We start from the raw sequence: 22,183 nt of genomic DNA, 5'->3' as shown, positions 1-22,183 counted from the left end.
TTGTATTATTTTCACATCATGAATTGCAGAGTTGATTTGGGGGTGCTTTTACTGCTATTTTCTCAGTTTCCCAAATCGCTAAAGTTCTGAAGATAAAAATGGTACTGTCTACCTCCCCAGGTGGTTGTAAGGAAAGCCCTTTGTGAACCTTAAAGCACTACATAGATAGGAGTTATTATTATGAAAACCTTTTGTTCTTTCTGTCCCGGGTCTCACTCTACTTCTCCATTCTAGGCTAAAACTGCTTTTCTCAAAGGCACTCAAATATCTTTTCAGCAGCTTCTCTGCATTTGGCCTGTAGAATTCCCTGGACTGTGTATCCTCTCCCTTCTTTGGGCACATAGTTTTGGGCACAGAGATCACCTCCCCTTGTGTTTCAGCTTTCAAACTTCTACATGTCTTCTAAACCCAGAATTTCTTTAAGAGTTCTGAGTTTTTTCATTTTTGTATGCATTTTCCCAATTTTTTGTTGTTCTCCAGTCTTTGGAAGTCACATCCTACTCTTTGTGACCCCATTTGGAATTTTCTTGGCAAAGACCCTGGAGTGGCTTGCCGTTTCATTCTCCAGATCAATTTGCAGATGAGGAAACTGAGGCAAAAAGGGCTAAGTGACTTGCCCAGGTTCACACAGCTAGCAAGTATCTGAGGCCGGATTTGAACTCAGGAAGATGAGTCTTTCTGATTACAGGCCTGACACTCTATCCACTGAACCACCTAGCTGCCCCATTAGTAGATCTTCTAGTGCTTATCCTCTCAGGGCTTGATAGCTTTTATGTGCAGCATTTTGTGTCAGAGAAGACGAACCATCAGGGGTCAGTCACTTGTCTTGGGTTTGTAAGACAGTTTTGAGCACAGACTCATGGAACGGAAAGTAGCCCAACCACTCATTAATGATTACATTCACCTTGCCATGGGCAGCATCACTTGCTCTCCTTTCCCCTTGATGATTGATAGTCATCATGTGTTCTAGTTTATTGGTTTTAACAATTTCCATTGTCTAGTCTGAGATGTTGGTGCATTCCATGATGTTGCAGACCTCAGTCTTGAAAGTAAATATGCAGAGGATGACAGTGCTGAGCTCACCTCCAGGATGACCTTGTTCTAGCTACAGAACATGGAGTTCATAGGGAAGTGTCTGTGTCTCACCCTTTAGCATTTCCTTAGGAAAACCAAAGTGGGAATAGAATGTCATGTTTTTCACTGTGGAGCTTCTTGTGGCTCTCCAGCTGTGTGGAGGGTACCTTAATGACCTTATCTGTGACCTTGGCTGCGACTGCCAGCTTCTTTGCCCCTTCCTATCCACCTCCCACTGGTTGATGCTGATTAGGATGCTAACTCTTCCTGATAACAGTAACGAAGGCCTGGGTTTATAGCCTGCCTCAGATAGTTACTAATTATGTGTCTCTGGGTAAGATAGTATGAAAAATCATTTTAAATCTTGGTAATTAGTGTCCTGGAGACTCAGAGTCCCCCCCCCACACACACACACCATACCCATCCCCTCTAAGGATTCAGTCTCTCCTTTAGAAGGACATTACTGATGATGAGATTGCATTGAATCTTCTTATCCTGGTCAAACCAGATGAAAGCCTGAATTGATTTTATCCTACTCTGGCTTGTTTGGAGACAGATTCTTCTGCCTGAGTAGCTCAAGGGGGGGGGGGTGGAGAGGGGAAGGGGGGAAGAGGAAGGGAGGAAGTGGTCTGCTCTGGTTGGGAGGGGGTGTGATCTGATAGAAGTTTATGTGGAAGATGAGTCACTAAAGAACATGGCTGATTGAGATTACACCTGACCTTTGGGAAACATACTTCCCCATCTTGGCCCAGACACTATGCAATTAGGAGACCCTCCTTCTGTTTAGATTGTAATAGTATCAATAGTCTGGTTGAGTTCTTACCCCAAGGAAAACAACCTCTATACTTGTATCCCTCCATTAGAATTTAGGGTGACCCAGTTCATGAAGGAGAAAATCAGCCAGAGTGATATGGGTAGAGATGAATTCCCCTCTCTAGATTGCTGGAAGCATATGAGTCTTGTGAACAAGCCATGTTCTCAGCAGGAGGAGCTGAAGACTTCTAGCCCACTGCCTCATTAAATGTCCACCAATCAGGGTTGATTTTCACTTGTCGGGGCCTTCTCTTTAAAAAAAAATATTTGAGGCTTTAAGGATCTCCATGTTTTTGTCTTTGGGTATTGAGAGAAACCACTGACCAATCAATTCATTATTAGCTAGCCTAATTATTAAATTGATTATTAATTACCAAAGAATCTGTCCCTTTGTTCTTTTTTTTCATTTGTACCACTCCATTTTAGAGATGAGGAAACCATGAGAAGTAAATTTGCTAAGTATTTCTTAGCTAGTAAGGTGGGATTTGAACCCAAGTCGCCTGATTCCTGGGTTCAATACTCACTCTACTATTTCAATGTCAACCCATTATCCTCCCCCTTAAATAGAATGAAAAATTAGGTAATACTTAGCTATGTTCTTGCTTATGTGCATTTTAAGTTGTTATTTTTTTTATTTCAAATTAACATACTTAAAAATGCAATGTTACAGAAAAGACTGATTTCAGACAGGTTGCCTTGAAATACTAAATCTGCATGTCCTAGGGTGACTCACTCACACATCAAAGCAGTCTTCAACAAAGGATTTGAATGCTTGAAGGGTAATGTTTATACTCAATTGTTAGTTTAAAAAAAAATAATCATTCTTCATTCTCTGCCATGAATTGGCTTTTAAGAGAAATATTTTGGAGTGAATTATTCTCTCTTCTCCCCAGCTCTCGGCTAGGAAATATTGTCAAGATAACGTTTGGTTATCTGCTCTACATTTAGCCTAGACAAAAACAAAAACCAAAAAACCTTGGTCTCCAAAAAAAAAAAAAAAGCCTTCCCTTGATTTGTGGCTTTTCAAGCATTATCTTTAAATGTGGGCATCACCTGAAAAGATTCGGAAACATCTGAAACACATTGTCTTTGCAGGCTTTTCATAAGATGTGATCATGTGATCAGTCGATCACAGAAAAGCAAACGTAGAATGGAATCTTTGGGAGTGTGTATTACTGGCTAAAAAAAAGGGCTGTGTTTTCTGCTTGAATTTTAGTTGGCGAATTATTGAGACACAAGCAAGTTCACTTTGTGGTCAATGTCAGGGTTATCCAGTTAGGAGGGGGAAAGTCTGAAAAATAACATTTAAAAACCTTGGTAGGGGCAGGGGCCATGCATAGATTTTTCCCAAGCTCCCTTTCAAATTTAGCGTCCCTCCCTCTTTTTGGACTTAGCCTCTCTGTCTTGGATGTTTAGTCCTGCCCTGGGGTCCAAACAACTAACAATTAATCTCTACACTTACACAGACATGGCGGCAGAGTAGAAAAAGCATTGGCTTTGGAGTCAGAGACTCAAATATAGGTCCTGGAGAACTGTGGGCAGGGCACTTAACCTCTAGGACTTAGTTTCTTCATCTGTGAAATGAGAGGTTTGGACGACAAGATGGTCCTTAAGGTCACTTCCAGTTTTAAGTGTATGAACCTGTGACACTCTTGAGATCTTACATCTAAGACTTGCTTCTCCACACCAGACTACTCTCCATTTAGCCAAATGTGATTTTTTACCCCAAATCAGAGTAATCTGTTACTTATAATAAGACAACGAAGGTCTCCCAAAAGCCACATTCCCCTTTTCCCTCCCCCACCCCCAGATCATCTCACTCCATCAATTGGGCACAAAATCTGTCACTATTAGTGCTATGTATTTTTACTTAAAATATTATGCTACAAAGGAAGGAAATAAGCATTTAGTAAATGCCTACTTCATACCAGGTACTGTGCTAAACACTTTACCAATGTGATCCTCTCAACTTCCCTGGAAGGTGGGTGCTATTATTCTCCACATTCTACAGAAGAAGAAACTGACCAAAGAGATTAGGGGACTTGTCCAGGATCAGACAACTAGCATCTAAGGTCAGATTTGAACTCCAGACCCAGTGGTCTATCTAGTGTGTTACTTAACTGCCTAAGGAAGTGTCATGTTAGCAGATATGCTTACTGCATTATCTATGGCTGAGGTGATGTGAGGGACAGGGGGTGGGATAATGGTAAAGCAAAGTCCAGAGTGAGAACGATGCCTCATTGGGGTGTGTTGTCACGTTAAGGGGCACTTGATAACCGATGGACAGCATGTAGATGCTGGAACCAATGGCAGGAGAATCCCAAAGAAAGATACTGGATCCCTAGAGGCACAAACACATTGATCTTTTTGGAGAGCCCCAACATCCAGTTGAAAGTTATTCACCTTTCTTCCCCAAGTACCTTTATTTATATGAGACCCATAGCTCATGAGAGGCAGTGTGGTACAGTAGATAAAGAATCATTCTCAGATCAAGGAATACTGGGATTCAGGTCTCATCTCTGACATACTGGATGCATGGCCTTAGACAAGTCACAACCTCTCAGTGCTTCGATTCCTTCAGTTCCTTTATTAATAATGTCATGTGTGCTGTCCTAATCCCATAGCTAATAAAGAGCTCATTTGAACGAAATTCTTACACATATGCTCCTAAGGACAGATTTTTTGCATCTCATTTTCAGCACAGCCCTAAGGATTGATGGATCAATAAACATTTATTAAGTGCCTACTATGTGTTAGGCACAGTGCTAAGTACTGGAGATTTAGAAAGAGACAAAACACAGTCCCTGCCCTCAAGGAGCTTGATGGGTGAGATGGGTAATCTAATGGGTGAGACAGCATGCTAACCAATATATGCAAAGCAAGCTATATACAGGATAAAAATGAAATAACTAAAGAGGGAAAGAAATGGAATTAGGAAGGTTAGGGGAGACTTTCTGCCTTTTTTTTTTTGAGAAGGGAAGGTCAGGCAATTGGGGTTAAGTGACTTGCCCAAGGTCACACGGCTAGTAAGTGTTAAGTGTCTGAGGTCACATTTGAACTGAAGTCCTCCTGACTCCAGGGCTGGTACTCTATTCACTGTGCCACATGGCCATACCCAAGGGGAGACTTACTGTAGAAGATGGGATTTTACTTGGTTTTTAAAGGAAGCCAGGGAGGTCAGTAGTCAGAGCAGAGGAGGGAGAGCAGTCCAGGCTGGGGGATTATTATCAAAAGATGAAGAGTTAGTCTTATGACATTTTATGTTTAATATACTGAGCTAATTTTTGTACTGTTTTAGATTTGTGGTTTTATCCCTTTGGGTAACATTAGGTAAGGAAACTCCCTTGGTCACTGCATATGAGCAACTACTCTTGATTTGCTGGGCCACACCCCAGCTAGGACAAGGAGTTCATTGGCTTAGGGAACTTCCTGGATGAAGAAATCCCCTTTACCAATGCCCATCCACACCTCCTCTGCAAAACAGGCTGAGAAATCTGTCCACAACAACTGAGAGGTTGAGCAAGTTTCAGAGGCAGGGCTTGAGCCTAGATCTTCTCAGGTCTGAGGCTGGCTCTACATTCTGATACCCCATGATATAGCTCTATATTGAAATAGATGCCAAAAATCCCCTATTGATAACTGCTAAGAAAGTTAGGTGCTAACATCCAAAAGTAAGGCTGGGATGCGGGGTTCACTTTCTCATATCACTCAAGGACATAGCTTCCTCAGTACATCTACTTGGGGGGAAGGCCACGATTCACTAAGCCCTGACTTGTCTCTATAAGGTTTATCATCTTCTGCCTTCTTGTGGCTAGGTCATCTCTGGACATTGTCTTGGTCCCTTGAGAGAAGCTGGTAAGGCCTTTTCTGAATCTTTACCCACTGGAAGGCACAGGGCAGCATAAGATCTAACATCTATAAAAGCATCCGCCTATGCCAAACTCAGAAAAATAACACTTTCAAATAAATTCTGTGAGTTATTGGAGTTTAGCACACCAGCAACTTGTAACTGGTTAAAGCTAACACTAAACCCTAACAACTTAGGTTTATACAGGATCCTGGGGTCATAGATTTAGAGCCATAAAGGATCTTAGAGGCTTTTGGTTTAACACATTTTTAACAACATGTATTTAATAACAATGCCATAAGATAGGAGAAGTTCACCTATTATTCAGTTGTTTTTTAGTCATGTCCGACTCTTTGCCATCCCATTTGTGGTCTTCTTGTCAAAGATGCTGGAGTGGTTTGCCATTACCTTCTCCAACTCATTTCACAGATGAGGAAACTGAGGCAAACAGGGGTAAGAGACTTGCCCAGGGTCATGCAGCTACAAAGCATCTAAAGCCAGATTTGAACTGAGAAAAAGTCTTCCTGGTTCTCAGTCCAGTGCTCTACCCACTGCACCACCCAGCTGTCTCACATTTCTTGATATTCCCCTTTTTAACAAGGGAAAGAGCTAAGATTCAGAGAAATGAATGTATGACTTACCCACAGAGTAAATGTTGACTCTGGGATTTGAACACAGACTTTTCCTGACTCCAAGTCCAGTGATCTATACCTTGGATAAACTAGTCACAGTAAGAACAGTTCACACTTGGGGCAGCTAGGTGGTGCAGTAAATGGAGCACCAGCCCTGTAGTCAGGAGGACCTGAGTTCAAATGCAGCCTCAGACACTTAACACAAAAACTAGCCATGTGACCTTGGGCAAGTCACTTAACCCCAATTGCCCTCCAAAAGCAAAACAAAACAAAACATTTCACACTTACTTTAAGGTTTCTAAAGTGCTGTCCTCACATCAACCCTTGAGGTGGGCAATGCAAGAATTATTATCCCCACTTTATAGATAAGAAGACTGAGGTTTAGAGAACTTGAATCATACAGCTAGGCAATAGAAAAGGTAGGGTCAATAATAACAATAACTAGCATTTACATAATGATTACAGATATTATCTCATTTTATCTTCACAGCATCTCACAGATGAGGAAACTGAAGCAGGTTAAGTGACTCGCTCAAGGTCATACATCAGAGGTCATATTTGAACTGAGGGCTTCTTGACCCTAGGCCTAGCTCTGTTTCATCCCCTCCCTGCCTCAGAAGACTCATAGTACCTTAAGTCTTCTGAATCGAAGTCCAGAAGTCTTTCCACTAAACCATGATGGATACCTATGGACAGTAATAGTCAACAATTATTTTCTACATGCTTATTTTTGCTGAGTTTTTTTAGACAACTCTCCAAGGAAAAATAATACTTTGGGAATGATTTCCTTTGACTTCTATATGGAGAAAAGCCACATGGAGGAACCATATAATCATTCAGATTTAAATACTATGGCTCTGTCAAATTCTGAACTCTCTAGGGCTTCAGAGGGGACTGTACATATATCAAAGATTCAAGGATCGTAGAGCTTGACCTGTAAGGGATGCTGGAGGTCACCTCTTCTCACTTTCTCATTTTATAGATGAAAGTAAGCTTTAGAGCTGCGAGAGGAACCTGGGTTCTCTGACTCCCGAGCTCCTCCTTCTCCTGGACTCCACACATGTGTCCTGCAGATGTGTTTGGACCCTCCCAATCCAAGTGCTTCAATAGGGTCAAGTTGAGTCACTCAGGAACATGAAAAATAGTTTCCTCCCCATACTACCCTCGCCACAGCCTGCCACAACCACACCCATAGCCCTACCTAGACATTTAGTTGTGGGTGTCTGGGGAAGGGAAACATAAATATATCTCCAAACTCCAGTCGCAACATCTGGTACACCTGCCACACCCATGACCCAACCTCACTGGGCATAGATAACTCCCAACAAAAAATATAATACATTATATCAATCTATTAAAATATCTAAATAATATATTATCATATATTTATAATATTATTTATAACATAATTATGTTTTGTATTATACATCATAGACAATATGTGAGATATGATAAAAATGTCATATCATAGATTTCTATATCATATACATTACATATAAATAATAAAATATATGATTATAAATTTAGGTTTACATATAATTATAATAAACTTGGCTTTAAAATGTTGACTTTACAATTAAGATGATAAAGTAGACTAAAATAGCTTATAGAATGAATGAATCATAGAGCACCAAAGTTTTTCCTTATGGTAGTTCTAATCTTTCCTTCTCTGGGCCTCAGTTTTCTCTTCTTTTTTTTTTTTTTTTAAAGCAATCGGGGTAAAGTAACTTGCTCAAGGTTACACGGCCAGGTGTTTCTGGGTGTGGTGCTGAGTATCTGAGCCCAGATTTGATCCCCAGGTCATCCCAACACTGGAGCCAGTGCTCTTACTCACTGAGCCACCTGGCCGCCCCTATGCAATTGAGGGTAAGTAACTTGCTCAAGGTTACACGGCCAGGTGTTTCTGGGTGGGTGCTAAGTGTCGGAGCCCAGGATTTGATCTCCAGGTCATCCTGACACTGGAGCCGGTGCTCTTACTAGCTGTGCTACCTGGCCGCCCCTTGCTTTTATTCTTATGTACAGTAAATGTGAGAAATGAAATTTGAATTCAGGTCTGCTGGCTGGATAAAATCTTCTAATAACATAGTCTTCGATTTTTTTTGGGCAGAAATTCTAAAATTCTTTGATGGGTCTGTGATCTTACTGATACCAGACTTCCCTCCCTCCCCACCCCACATAGGTACAATTCATAATCTTTTTTTATACTGTGATTTTTTTTGCTCATGTTCTTTAAATATTTCTCTCTTTTTTCTTTTTTGCTTTTTTGGAGGGAGGAAGGCAGGGCAATTGGGGTTAAGTGATTTGCCCAAGGTCACACAGCTAGTGTTAAGTGTCTGAGGTCAGATTTGAACTCATGTCTTCCTGACTCCAGGGCCACATGTGACCTTGAGCTGTAGGTTCCCTACCCTGATCTGGGAGGAAACCTCTTACCAGCACCCTTTACCTTCTCCAGCTCCAGGGATAGGAGATGCTGAGGAGGTGTGAATTTCAGTTGACTCGATCTTATAGGAAGGTAAGTATCATGTTCTTATAGGAATGTAAGCTTCTGGAGACAATGACAAAGCCCAGGAGATCAGCCAGGGGGGAAGTGAAGCATTTCAATGTACCTCTGAAATTGTAGAGTTCAGAGCTAAATATAATACTCTGGCCATGCTCTGTTTGACATAAGGAAGAGTATAGTGGGCAGATTCTAGACTTCCATATTCTACGAGTATAGTGGGTCCTTGTTCTGGACATTATGCTTCTATTAATGCAAACTAAGATCAGATTAACCTGTTTTTTTGTTTGTTTGGGTTTTTTTTTGCTTCCTAATTACACCTGTAATTTCTTACTTGCATATAGTTAGAATGCTGCAAGCCTGCCAAAATAGAATTTTTCTGCTGCTCTGAAAGAGTATATTGTTGTTGATAACTTACTACCAAAGTAATTCATGCCCCAAAGAATACCCAAAACTCAGGGCTCAACAGGACTGGGACTAATCTCAGGAGGTGATCCCCAAAAGTCTTTGCTCTCTTTGCCTCATTGTCCCCACCCAGAGTTTATTTCAGGAAAATCTCCAAATATAGCATAGCTATAACTCATATCTAGGTTTCCCCAAGTGTGAGTTAATTAGGGTCTCCAGCTCCCATATACACACCCAAGGTAACAATATGGGTATGAGTAGAAAAAAGAGAACTTTTATTTCATCCCAGACAAAAGGAAGAGGATGCATAGGTATAGAATCCAATAAAGAGAAAAAAAACCCACAGGACAGACAAGGAGTCCATAAACAGAACTGAACTTGGGGATACCACCAGGGTGAACACTCTTGTAAAATCTATCTTTATCTCACAAGGTCCTTCACAGGCCCTCCCCCTCAACCCCCACCAGACTCATAATTGTCCTTGCCATTTGAGCTCCCTCTGGAAGGCAAATATATCTCACGCCTGACCCTTTCCCCTAGACCTGCACTGTCTAACAATTTTACTGTGATAGTGGGAGTGCTATGGTATAATGGAGCTGAAGGCAGGAGACAAGTTCAAATTCAAACTCTGACACTACTTGTGTGACTGGGTAAGCCATTTAATGTCTCAGCTCCCGAGGCAACCTTTACGTTTATAGAACCAATACTAATATGCATTGGTAAAGGGATTTCCTCAGAAGTAGTCCCTACACAGATGAAATCAGAGATCTGATCTCTTCCCAGCTCCTTCCACCCCCAACTTGTGGCTTTTTCCTTATAATTCCTCTGGATGCTGCAGCCACACAGATGACCCTCTTCTTTTTCCAAGCAGCATGCTGCTCAGGAACTCTCCTCTCTTCTAGGACAGTTCTCAACTCTCAAAGATAGTGTTAACCCTGAGGCAACTCAAGATTGGCAACTACTTAAGAAATGCCCCTTCTCTGGCCAGAGGGCTAGATTCCAGGATAATGCCTGCCTAGAAACTTGAAACCCTTCCCTCCTCAATAGCTGTCTGGGATCCAGCGACAGCCATGTCTTCTCTTTGAGTAGGCAAGTACATCTATTTCCATCATATGTTTCTATAGGAACTCTATAGTTGGCCCTAGCTGGGGCTATCTCTTGGATTAGGAAAGGTAATCGTGTTTGGAAGACTCTGGGTAAACATATGTAATTCTGCTATAATTCCCATTAGATTGTGAGCTACCTGAGAAAAGGAACTGTTTTGCATGTCTTTATACCTCTAGAGCTTAGCTCGATGCTCGGCAGGTAGTAGTTGTTTAATAAGTGCGTATGGACTGAAGTTTTGATATGCTGCTGCTCCGAGGACATCGTTATTGGTGGATGATAGGGAGAGAGAGTACATGGGCTACATAAATGAATGAATGAATGGAACTCTAATGGAGGATCGAGCCTTGAACTCTCTATGAACCCTATTTATACAAGGAAGGAAATAGTCATCAATGATACACTTTCTCAGATCCTAGCCTGGAGAAGAAAATTTGAGTTTTCTTCTTGAATAATGTTAGAGAAAGCAGGGAACGTATAACAAACACTTTCTTAGTGCTTAGGCAGGAAAAATCAAAGGTTAGATGGATAATTTCTGACTGGGTAAACTAGAAGCTAGTGACAGAGCCTCTGTGATTGGACCTGTCTTTGTTTTTTTCGGCAGAAAGTCACAAGTTGAGACTTATTCTAAGGTTCTGCCTCTCCATCAATTCCATGGGTTGGCCATTGTAATGTTGAGGGAATTTGAAGATCTTCCCAGTCTCTTCATAGGCCCATGTGACCTGCTTTGAGCTCTGGCCCAGCCCACAGCAGAGTCACATAGACCTCAGTGTGTGGGACAAGTCTACCCAACAGAGCATGAGCAGAGAGCAGAGAGCCAGGCAGAGCTGGGAGAGAGTGAGGCAGAGCTAAGAGAGAGAGGAGGCCGAGAGAGGTAGAGCAGCCAGTGTGGGTAAGAGAGGGGCATATTGCCTAAGGGAGGCCTGAAAGAGGGAAGGTTTAGGCATGGTGGTGCTGCTTGAATTGGTAATGTGTACCAACTTCTTTATTACCATGGTGGGTTTTACTTTCTGGTATATGAATAAATATCTTGGTTTTGTCTTTGAAGAAGAGAGTCTGTTATATCTTGTGATTCAAACCTGGAAATACGTCTGCATATTCATAGCAGCCACTGTGGGTATCACATTGGTGATACAGCCATAAACAGACAAGGTTTTGACAATTAATTCTCAAGATGGTTGTAAGTACTCACTTACGCCAGCATCACTCTAGTGATTTCAGAATTCTAAGAATCTCCTGATGTGGTGATTATAATGAGGTCTGCTTGAAACTGCCTATACACACACACACACACACACACACACACACACACATATATATATCCCAGAATGAAAAAATCTCAGAGTTGGAACGGAAATGAGAGGTCATCTACCTTACTGTACTTGAACAAGAATATTCTATACTGTACGTGACAAATGATTACTAAGCCTTTACTTAAATATTACTAGTGGATCACACTAACTCATATTCCCTCCTGCTCCCAACTTGGACTCATGTAAAGTAGAAATATAGCTGCTTCAAAAAGCTTTGACAGGTAGGAATCGGGTTTGGTACTTTTTTGTATTCCTCACAGTACTGAAGTGTACTTGAAGAGATTCTCTCTTTCTTTTCTAATTGCAATGAAGATCAGCTAGAGGGTCCCATGAGTGGTCCTTGGGTTTAAATATTAGATGACCAGCAGCAAGCATTTCCTTTGGGCTATGAATTCCACCCTCACCCCTCCGCCACTCCATTTCTGTTTTAGTTAGAGGTCTCCTAAGTTTACTGTGACACAATGCATTGACCCTCTTTTAACCTTCTCCAACTTTCTTTTTATGGGGAATTTTGGCTTTTAGATGGAAGCTCAGTTGCTGCATCTGGTCCTTATACATGCACTCCCAGTCTTTGAGTTGTTTTGGATGAAGCAAGCAAACAAACAAACAACTTGTAAACTCCTGGGGTGGCTTTGGGACAGAGGCAGAAGCCCTAGAGATGAAAAAATAAAGGCAACAACATCTTGTTCACCAATGCAGGTTATCAGCCTCAGGAGAAGGAAAAAGGACTAATCCTGAATTATGAAGTATCATTTTATTGGTCAGTTGTTTTCAGTTATGTTCAACTCTTCATGACCCCACTTGGGGTTTTCTTGGCAAAGATACTGGAGTGGTTTGCCATTTATTTCTCCAGCTCATTTTACACATGAGGAAACTGAGGCAAACAAAGGTAATTGACTTGTCCAGGGTCACAAAGCTAGTAAGTATCTAAGACTGGATTTCAACTCATGAAGATGAGTCTTCCTGAGTCTAAGTTCAGTGTTCTATCTGCTGTGTCACTGAGAGGTGGCATTTCACCACTCTTTTAACATGTGCTACCATACCTGTGATCTCACTGGTAGAGAGAATTCACCATGACCAATGGAGAACATCTGCTCTGTAATTTATAATTTACTAGAACTCTGAGAGTTGACTTGCTCAGAGACACATAGCCAGAATATGTCAGAATTAGGAATTGAACTTAGGTCTTTCTCACTCCAACATTGGCCCACTGTCCACTAAACCACACTGCCCTGGAATCTCACGGCTCAACATAGATCAATACTTCAACAGGAGGGGTGATGGGAAAGACAATTGGTTTGACAGTACCTTAGAGGGCATGGGCTTCTTGAAGGTGATTTCAGCTTGAAGCCAAACTCCCCGTGGGGACTCCAAAACCGACCAGATTTTCTCTTGGACTACATGGTTCTCTTCGAAGATATAGACAGCTAAGGTATCGCTCATTTTAAAAAATCCATATATGGCATAATAAAAACGTAGACAATATTGCAAGTTTGCTGGCAGGGAGGGACCATAGAGGCGTCCAATGTAGCCTGGCTGTGATGTAAACTTTGTGTTCGCCAGCAAGTAAGAACCTGAAAATAGCAGAGGTTAATTATTGCTTAAATTGTATAGATAGGATATTAAAACATTAAACAACAATGAGAAAAAAACACTTCTGTTATTCTCATAGATTTTGTTGGTTGATATAGTTTCCAAGCCTAGGGCTTTCAGTGATAGGATATGTGTTTTACAGAGCTATATTTAAAATAGAAGCAGATGGAAGGACTCCACAATAAACTCCATAAACCATTACTAATGGGAGGATGCTTGTGGAAAGATTCCAGTAATCATAGTAGATTAATATAGTGGGTTTTTTTTCCATAATTCACAAAATATCAAAGGCTAAGTCTGTCTTAGGGCAGCCTGCCCCCTTGCCTGACAACCTGACTGATGTTCAGTGCTGTTGGTCGCTGAACAATAAAGGAGAGCTTGGGCTGCAGAGCACGTTATTTACTCCTGCCTTTGCATGGACCAGTTGGTACTGAAGAGATAAGAGTCTGAAGGGCTCTTGTGCTTGGGGCCTGAGAAAACAGGATGAGTGGCAGTTCCCATGGCTAGTAGTTGTGTGCTACTCTTTCTTTTCTTATCACCCATATGTGTGGTTTTTTTAAGCAATCGGGGTTAAGTAACTTGCTCAAGGTCACACGGCCAGGTGTTTCTGGGTGGGTGCTAAGTGTCTGAGCCCAGATTCGATCCCAGGTCATCCCGACTCTGGAGCCGGAGCTCTTACTCGCTGAGCCATCTGGCCGCCTCTATACATGTGTTTTAAAGCTGAGCACCTGTCTGGGAAGGTTAAATCAAATGTGATCTCCTGGGTTCAGACTGCTTCTTCTCTCCTCCTCTCACTTTTCTCCCACCAAGTATGAAGATTAAATTCTTTTGGGGCAAGTGTGGAAATGATGAACAATATGAGTGGTAGCTATAGTGTAGATCAAGGCTTCTTAACCTGATGTCTGTGAATTTTTCTTTTAAAAAAAAATTTCCAACAGCTAAGTGGTACAGTGAATAGAGCACTGGCCCTTGGAGTCAGGAGGACCCAAGTTCAAATCCAACCTCAGACACTTAATACTTACTAGCCATGTGACCCTGGGCAAGTCACTTAATCCCAATTGTCCTGCCTTCCTCTCTCCAAAAAAAATTTGATAATTGGTTTCCTTTCTAATCTCATGCATTTTATTTTGTGCATTTTTAACAGGATTTTTACTGAGTCAGTCTCTAATCTGAGAATGAGCAAACAGCAGGTCAGAGACAAAGTACCTGTAATCAGGTAGCTGTTTCATTAATTAGTTTCATTATGAGGAACAGATTTGCAACTCGGGAATTCTCCTGACCAGAATTCCTCCTTGCTGAAGTGAAAACTGAGATTATATCCATAAATCCCAATGGGAAAGGAGGGGGGAAAGTGTATTACAAACAATCATTTCCAGGGCCAGAATGGTTTCCCACAAATCCCATAATACTAAGGTACAGGTGTCCTCAAGTTCTGTGGAAACAGCATTGTTCGAGTTTTGGGGGTCATTACTTGGTTGGTCACAGGGCCAGTTCTGTGATGGGAACAGGTTCTACAGTCTGATTCTCTTCATTGTAGGTGCAGGAACAAGAATGCCAGTGATGGTGAGCATTGTCAAAGTTTGATCATTTCACGCTGTATCGTGAGCTTCTGACTCACAAGCTAGAAGATGCAATTCTGAAAAATCTAATCTATTAGTATACGCAGATTGATGATTATAAAAATCATAATTCCCTTCACAACTTGAAAACAGTATTTCAATAAAGGGTCTCAAAGGCTGCCAAAGGGCTCCATGACACAAAAAGGTTAAAAACCCCTGGCAGTGGAAAAAAGCACATGGAGAAGGATTCAGGAGACTCAGCCTCAAATTCCAATGTTGTCACTTAACCAGAGGCAAGGCACTGGCCTCTCTGTGCCTCAGTTTCCTCAGCTATAAAATGAGGATAATAATAACAGCTTACCATCTTCAAATGCCAGAGCCCTTGCCCTGGAGTTTGGAAGATCTGAGTTCAAATTTGGCTTCAGACACTTACTAGCTATGTGACCCTAAGCAAGCCACTTCACCACTGTTGGCCTCAGTTTCCTTCTCTGTAAAATGGGGATGATGATAGCACCTATTTCCCAGGTTTATTCTGGGGATCAAGTAAGATACTAAGTGTAAAGTTCTTAGCACAGTGCTTGGCACATAGGAAGTACAATATAAATACTAGCTATAATAATAATAATAATAATAATAATTATTAAATAGCACTTATCTTTGATCCTCACTATAACTCTCTGAAGTAGGTGCCATTATTATATTATATTATTATGTTAACATTATATATTATATAAAAATGATAATGTATAATGCTAATATAATTATATATAAGGATTAAAGGTGATATATTGTATCATTATGTAATGTGCTATGTAATATAGTAATACGAATATATTAATATGTAACAATATATTTGATCCTCACAAAAACCCTTTGAAGTAGTGATTATTATCCCCACTTTACAGATGAAAAAATTTGAGAGAAGTCAGGTGACTTGCCCAGGACCGCACAACTGGTAAGTGTCTGAAGCAGAGATCAGACATCAGTTCTTCCGTATTCCATGTTCAGCACTCTATCCTTTGTACCACCTAGCTTCCTATTTACTTTAATATATATGTATACATACCTATGTGTGTATACATGTATATATGTATGTGTACAATATTTTATTTCCCCCCAATTACATGTTAAAACAATGTTAATGGTTTTTTTTTGTTTTGAGTTCCAAATTTGAGACGTCCCTTCCTCCCTCTGCTCTCCCTTCCTTGAGACAGTAAGCAGTCAGATATAGGTTTACACGTGCAATCATTATGCCTATTTACTTTTATTACCTCCTTCAGTTGGGCAGTTGGGAAGAAAACTCTTTAGAAATGTGAATAACTGTTTTTGCTCGTCCCAGAAGACAGAGGCATGAAAAGAAATAAAGTAATTCTTCTCCCCTTTGCCCATCTCTGCCCTGCTTGGTACTGTCTCACCACGTAGGTCTATAGCTTGTACCATCCTGGGTTTTTTTAAAATTTTATTTATTTTTATTATTTATTAATTTTATTTATTTTTAGTTTTCAACATTCATTTCCACAAGATTTTGAATTACAAATTTTCTCCCCATCTCTCCTCTACCCCCACCCCAAGATGGCAAGCATCATATTGAATGCCCCTTTCCCTAGTCTGCCCTCTCTTATATCTCCCCATTCCCCTCTTTACCCCCTTCCCCTTGCTTTCTCGTAGGACAAGATGGATTTCTATACTCCATTGCCTGTATATCTTATTTCCCAGTTGCATTTGAAAACAATTTAAGTTAAACATTTTTTTTGGAGGGGGGAAGGCAAGACAATTAGGGTTAAGTGACTTGCCCAAGGTCACATAACTAGTTAAGTGTCAAGTGTATGAGGCTGTATTAGAACTCAAGTCCTCTTGACTTCAGGGCCAGTGTTCTGTTCCCTGAACCACCCTAGCTGTCCCTACCATACTGATTCTTAAACTGTTCTTTCAACATGTCCTTCAGTTGTTTTCATGTCTGTGTGCTGTGTATAAACTGTGAGCACTTAAGAGTAGGGACAATATCGTCTTTACTTATTATCTCCTTTTCCCCATTACCTCTCAACTGTAGTTTATTTCACAAAGTGGCCTCTCAGAAATGGTGACTGACCAGTTATGGAATTCTTGCTCCTTGGGATGAGAATGGATGATTTTCTTTGCTCTTAGAGTACTTAAGGGTTAGCTGAGAATCCTAGCTTCTAAAAGGGCCAATCAACTGCCAAGTCCGAACTCTTGACTCAGATTCCTGCTAGTGTGTTTGCTGTGAACGGAGTGCTGAGCTTGGAGTCAGACGCCCAGTGCCAGCTCTGCCGTTTACCACCCGTGTGACCTAATTTCTCTGGGTCTCAGTTTCTCCATCTGTGCAATGAGAGGGTTGAACTCAAGGACCACTAAAGTCCTTCTAATTCCAGTGTTGAGATCCTCATACATTACTGTTCTCCATCATAGCTTCCCCACTTGAAATGATTCTCCTCAAGTCTGGCCATTCTTAGGGCAACTGTTATTAGAAATAAAGCAGCTTGAGTTCCAACTTAGCCTCATGTTGGAGGATTTTAAACAATCATCAGTTCCTTCTTCAGAGATACAGTTCCTGCTTTATTTTACGTTGGATTTATTTTTTGTTTTTTAATTTTTTTGGAGGGGGGAAGGCAGGGGAATTGGGGTTAAGTGACTTGCCCAAGGTCACACGGCTAGTAAGTTTTAAGTGTCTGGGGCTGGATTTGAACTCAGATCCTCCTGACTCCAGAGCCAGAGCTCTATTCACTGTGCCACCTAGCCACCCCTTTATGTTTTTTTTAGAGGGGGGAAGGCAAGGCAGTTGGGGTTAAGTGAGTTGCCCAAGGTCACACAACTAGTAAGTATCAAGTGTCTAAGGCCGGATTTGAACTTAGGTCCTCCTGACTCTAGGGTCAATGCTCTATTCACTAAGCCACTTAGCTGCCCCCAGAGATGCAGTTTTAAATTGCTTTAAAAAAAAGCCTCAGTTGAAAACTAAAGTAAAAGAGGGGACCCCCCCACCACCACACCCACGTAGCATGCTAAACTTTGCATATACCAAAGCCTGTAGTGTGGTCTCCTGCTCGGTACATATTAGGTTTCACTTTTACTCTGCTCCAGCCAGGGCCATCTTTATCTTGATAGAAATTGCACAGATTTTCCTCAAAATCACAGCTTGCTTCTGAAGTATCAAAAGAAACCCCTGCAAGAAGTAAATCACTGGTTAAAGTATCACTATGCATAAATATCTGAATGGAATACATAAGTCTGTCAAACCAGAGGAGACAGGACACAGTATGTGATGTACTAGGAAAGAACACTGGACTTTGAGGTTAGAAGACCCCTTTCTTTTTTAAATTAAATTTTATTTTTTCAATCATAAAGCATTTATTTTTTTTTCCCATTTTCCCCAGTCCCCAACTTAAAAAAAGAAAAACCTTGTAAATAATAAGCAGGGTCAAGCAAAACATATGCCCATATTAGCTATGTCTGAAAATATATCTAATTCAATTTATTAGTCTATCACCTCTCTATCGGAAATTGAATGATCACTGCTTTGATCAGAGTTCTTAAGTCTTTCAAAATTGTTCATTTTTACAATATTGATGTTATTAGTATAAATTGTTTTCCTGGTTCTTTTCACTTCACTCTGCATCAGTCTACACAAATCTTTCTTTTTTTTTTTTTTGGAGGGGGGAATGCAGGGCACTTGGGGTTAAGTGACTTGCCCAAGGTCACAGGACTAGTAAGTGTTAAGTGTCTGAGGCCAGATTTGAACTCAGGTCCTCCTGACTCCAGGGTGGGTGCTCTATTCACTGTTCCACTAGCCACCCCTACAAAAGTCTTTCTAAGTTACTCTGAAACCATCTCTTCTTTTCTTATATTACAACAATATTCTATTATATTCATATATCATAATTTGTTTCCAGGGATGGGGAACCTGTGGTCTTGAGGCCACATGTGGCCCTCAAGGTCCTCAAGTGTGGTCCTTTGACTGAATCCAAACTTCACAGAACAAATAATTTGAGAATTTGTTCTGTGAAGTTTGGATTCTGTCAAAAAGTCACACATGAGGACCTAGAAGGCCACATGTTACCTCAACGTCACAGGTTCCCCATTCCTGGTAGCCATTCTCCAATTTATGAACACCTCCTTAGTTTTCAGGGATTTTTTACCCTACCAAAAGAGATGATAATAAATATTTTTTCTACATTCTTTGATCTCTTTGGGGTATAAGGGTTCTGTCATTTTCTAGTTTTGTAATCTTGAGTCAGGCATAGGATCACAGATATAGGGGAAAGGAAGGGAACAATCATTTATTAAACACCTACTTGGTACCAGGCACTATGCTAAGAGCTTTACAAATATTATCTCTTTTATTCTCACCACAGCCCTGGGAGGTAGGTGCTATTATGATCACGATTTTACATGTGAAGAAACTAATCAGCAAACAACATTTATTAAGAAATTACTATGTGTCAGGTATTGTGTTAAAAGCCCTAAATATAATATGAGGCAAAAGGCAGTCTCTGCCCTCAAGGAGCTTATGATCTAATGGAAACCGAGGCACACAGCCATTAGGTGACTGGTCCAGGCTCAAACAGCTGGCATCTATGGTCAGATTGGAATCCAGGTTTTCTTGATTTCAGACGGAGGGCTCTATCTACTGCATAATGTGGCTGCTTGAAAGGGACCTAGGATACTGAGTCCAACTGAGTCAGTTTACTGATAAGGAAATTTTGAAGCATGATTTGAAAATATTTGCACTATGGGATAAGTCTTAGAGTTATTGTGAAGTTCAAATAAGAGAATGCATTGATCTTTCCCAACTGTTGGCGTCTTCCCCTATCAAAATTACTTTATAGGTATTTTGTATGCACTTACACCATACATGTATAAGGCAGTGGTATGTAGAGAGCTAGAAAGCTAACCTTAAAACCAGGGAGACCTGGGTTCAAGTCCTGACCCTGACACATACTGGCCATGAAATTGTGAGCAAATCACTGAGCTGGTAGGCAAGTCTATAAATTATGGGGAAGGTGTCAACATGCCTACATAGAAAGAGGCTCCTCATTATGAGTTCAGTGTGCCAAAGAAATCATAGATCCAGACCTTGTCCCTCTTATGTGTACATATTCTCTCCTGTTAGCTGGTAAGTCATTTGAAGGCTTGATATTTTTATCTCATGTCCTCAGCATCTAGCAAAGTGCCACACTGACAATGAGTAAGTGCTTGTTGATTGACTGAATGAGCGCACATGATGCATTTTGCATGTTATCAGGTATTGTACAATTGTCAGATTTTATTTTTATTGTTGCATCTTCATCAGCTTTTTATATCTGGGTAGTCTGTGGAAATCAGATAGGCAAAAATATTTTTACACATGTGGCCTCCTGACAAGTCAGCACCAAGCCATCTTGTTGGCATGTAAAGTAAATCTGTTTTGTATTTCCAGTGGACTCCTTGTCCCTCCCCATTCTTCTGTATTCCCAGGAGATAAGACCAGACTCCAAAAGACAAATATCTATCAAGATATAATGCATCAAGGGGACAGAGTCAAGATGGCAGAGTAGAAACAGGACCTCCACGCAGCTCTGGCTCCCACCACCTCCAATTCGTGTAAAAGGGGACTCTAAACAAACTTTGGAGCTACAGAACCCACAAAATGACACAGAGAAGCTAACCTCCCACTGAGGACAACCCGGCAGTCCCATAGGTAGCGGCCAGCACAGCGCACTGGGAGCCAAGCCCAGCTCCACCCTGAGGTTTTAGCCCCAGGGTGGGCCTGAACAGCCACTGGCTGCAGGGACTCCAGATCACCAGCAGCTGTGGTGGTCTAGAATTATCAACACATAGATGCTAAGGAAAAAGTGAGAGGTCAGTGTGGTGTGTCCTTTGGGACCCCATAATTGGGAGTGTGTTGGCTTTTGCCCCTGGTGCGAGAAGCCCATATCTGCTGCCTCATGGCAGCTTCAGCTCCTGGACTAAAGAGTGTAGGGGGACCAAGCAACCAGTCTGAAGGGTAATCGCTCTTGATTTAACCTGCTTGGATCTGGATTGTGATCTAGGGTAGAAGTCCTGGGGTGTGCAATCAGCTTGCCAGAGTGTGTGGAGGCTTCAGAGAGGGCACCCAACTAATACCTCCATCAGCTGAGAAAACCCCAGCATTTGGGACGAAGTTCCCCTATCTGGTAACAGAGTACTACTGTGGCAAAAAGCCCAAAGGTCAAGTAATTGAGTGGCAGCATGAGCAGGCAAAGGAAGCAAAGCAAACAGAAGAATCCAACATTAGACTCCTTTTTTGGGGACAAAAAAGATCAAAGCATGGAACAGGAGGAAGACAGTGAAGTCAGAGCTCCTGCACCAAAAGCTTCAAAGGAAAATACGAGCTGGTTATAGGCCATAGAGGACCTTGAGAAGCAGATAAGAGAAGTGGAGGAAAAATTGGGAAGAGAAATGAGAACGATGCAAGAAAATTATGAAATGAGAGTCAACAACCTGACTGAGGAAAAAACACCTTAAAAAAAGACTAACTCAAATAGCAAAAGGGGCTCAAAAAGGCAATGAGGAGAAGAATGCCTTAAAAAGCCAAATTTGCCAGATGGAAAAAAAAAATCTCAAAATCTCACTGAGGAGAAGCATTCCTTCAGAATTAGATTGGAGCAAATGGAAGCTGATGACTTTATGAGAAATCAAGATGCTGTTAAACAGATTCAAACAAATGAAAGAATAGAAGGCAATGTGAAATATCTCATTGGAAAAACCACTGACCTGGAAAATAGATCCAGGAGAGATCATTTAAAAAATATTGGACTACCTGAAAGCCATGATCAAAGAAAGAACCTAGAAATCATCCTTCAAGAAATTCTCAAGGATAACTGCCCTGATGTTTTGGAACCATAGGGCAAAATAGAGGTTGAAAGAATCCACTGATCACCTACTGAAAACAGATCCCAAAAAGAAAACTCCTAGGAATATTATAGCCAGGTTCTGGAATTCCCAGATCAAGGAGAGAATATTACAAAGCAGCCAGGAAGAAACAATCTGAATGTTGCAGAACCACAATCAGGATAACACAGGATCTGGCAGCTTCTACACTAAGGGATCAAAGGGCTTGGAATATGATATTCCAGAGGGCAAAGGAGCTGGGATTAAAAACAAGAATCACCTACCCAGCAAAACTGAGTATCATGTTTCAGGGGAAAATATGGTAATTCATTGGAATAGAGGACTTTCAAGAATTCTTGATGAAAAAACCGGAGTCGAATAGAAAATTTGACATTCAGATACAAGAAGCAAGAGAAGCATGAGAAGGTAAACAGGGAAAAAGAAATCATAAGGAACTTAAAAAGTTGAACTATTAACATTCC

The 22,183-nt window shown here is 41.1% G+C and overlaps 2 protein-coding genes across 3 annotated transcripts in view; both read right to left on the bottom strand.

Moving 5' to 3' along the window:
- Window positions 1–22,183, bottom strand: part of SMC5 (structural maintenance of chromosomes 5) — a 396,836-nt gene that overhangs the window by 177,484 nt on the left and 197,169 nt on the right. The window lies entirely within an intron of this gene.
- Window positions 1–22,183, bottom strand: part of MAMDC2 (MAM domain containing 2) — a 232,009-nt gene that overhangs the window by 57,339 nt on the left and 152,487 nt on the right. For both annotated transcript variants that reach the window (XM_069087015.1, XM_069087020.1), the window contains exons 8-9: window positions 17,872–18,015; window positions 12,994–13,259 (exon numbers count right to left, since the gene is read on the bottom strand). In XM_069087015.1, coding sequence (XP_068943116.1) covers window positions 12,994–13,259; window positions 17,872–18,015 — 410 coding nt within the window. The remainder of the gene's footprint in view (window positions 1–12,993; window positions 13,260–17,871; window positions 18,016–22,183) is intronic.

This window comes from Petaurus breviceps, unplaced genomic scaffold (assembly GCF_028583685.1).
Source record: "Petaurus breviceps papuanus isolate PSGF00001 unplaced genomic scaffold, PetGlider_PUasm1.0 118, whole genome shotgun sequence".
NCBI lineage: Eukaryota > Metazoa > Chordata > Mammalia > Diprotodontia > Petauridae > Petaurus > Petaurus breviceps.
This window is presented reverse-complemented; position numbering and strand designations above follow the sequence as displayed.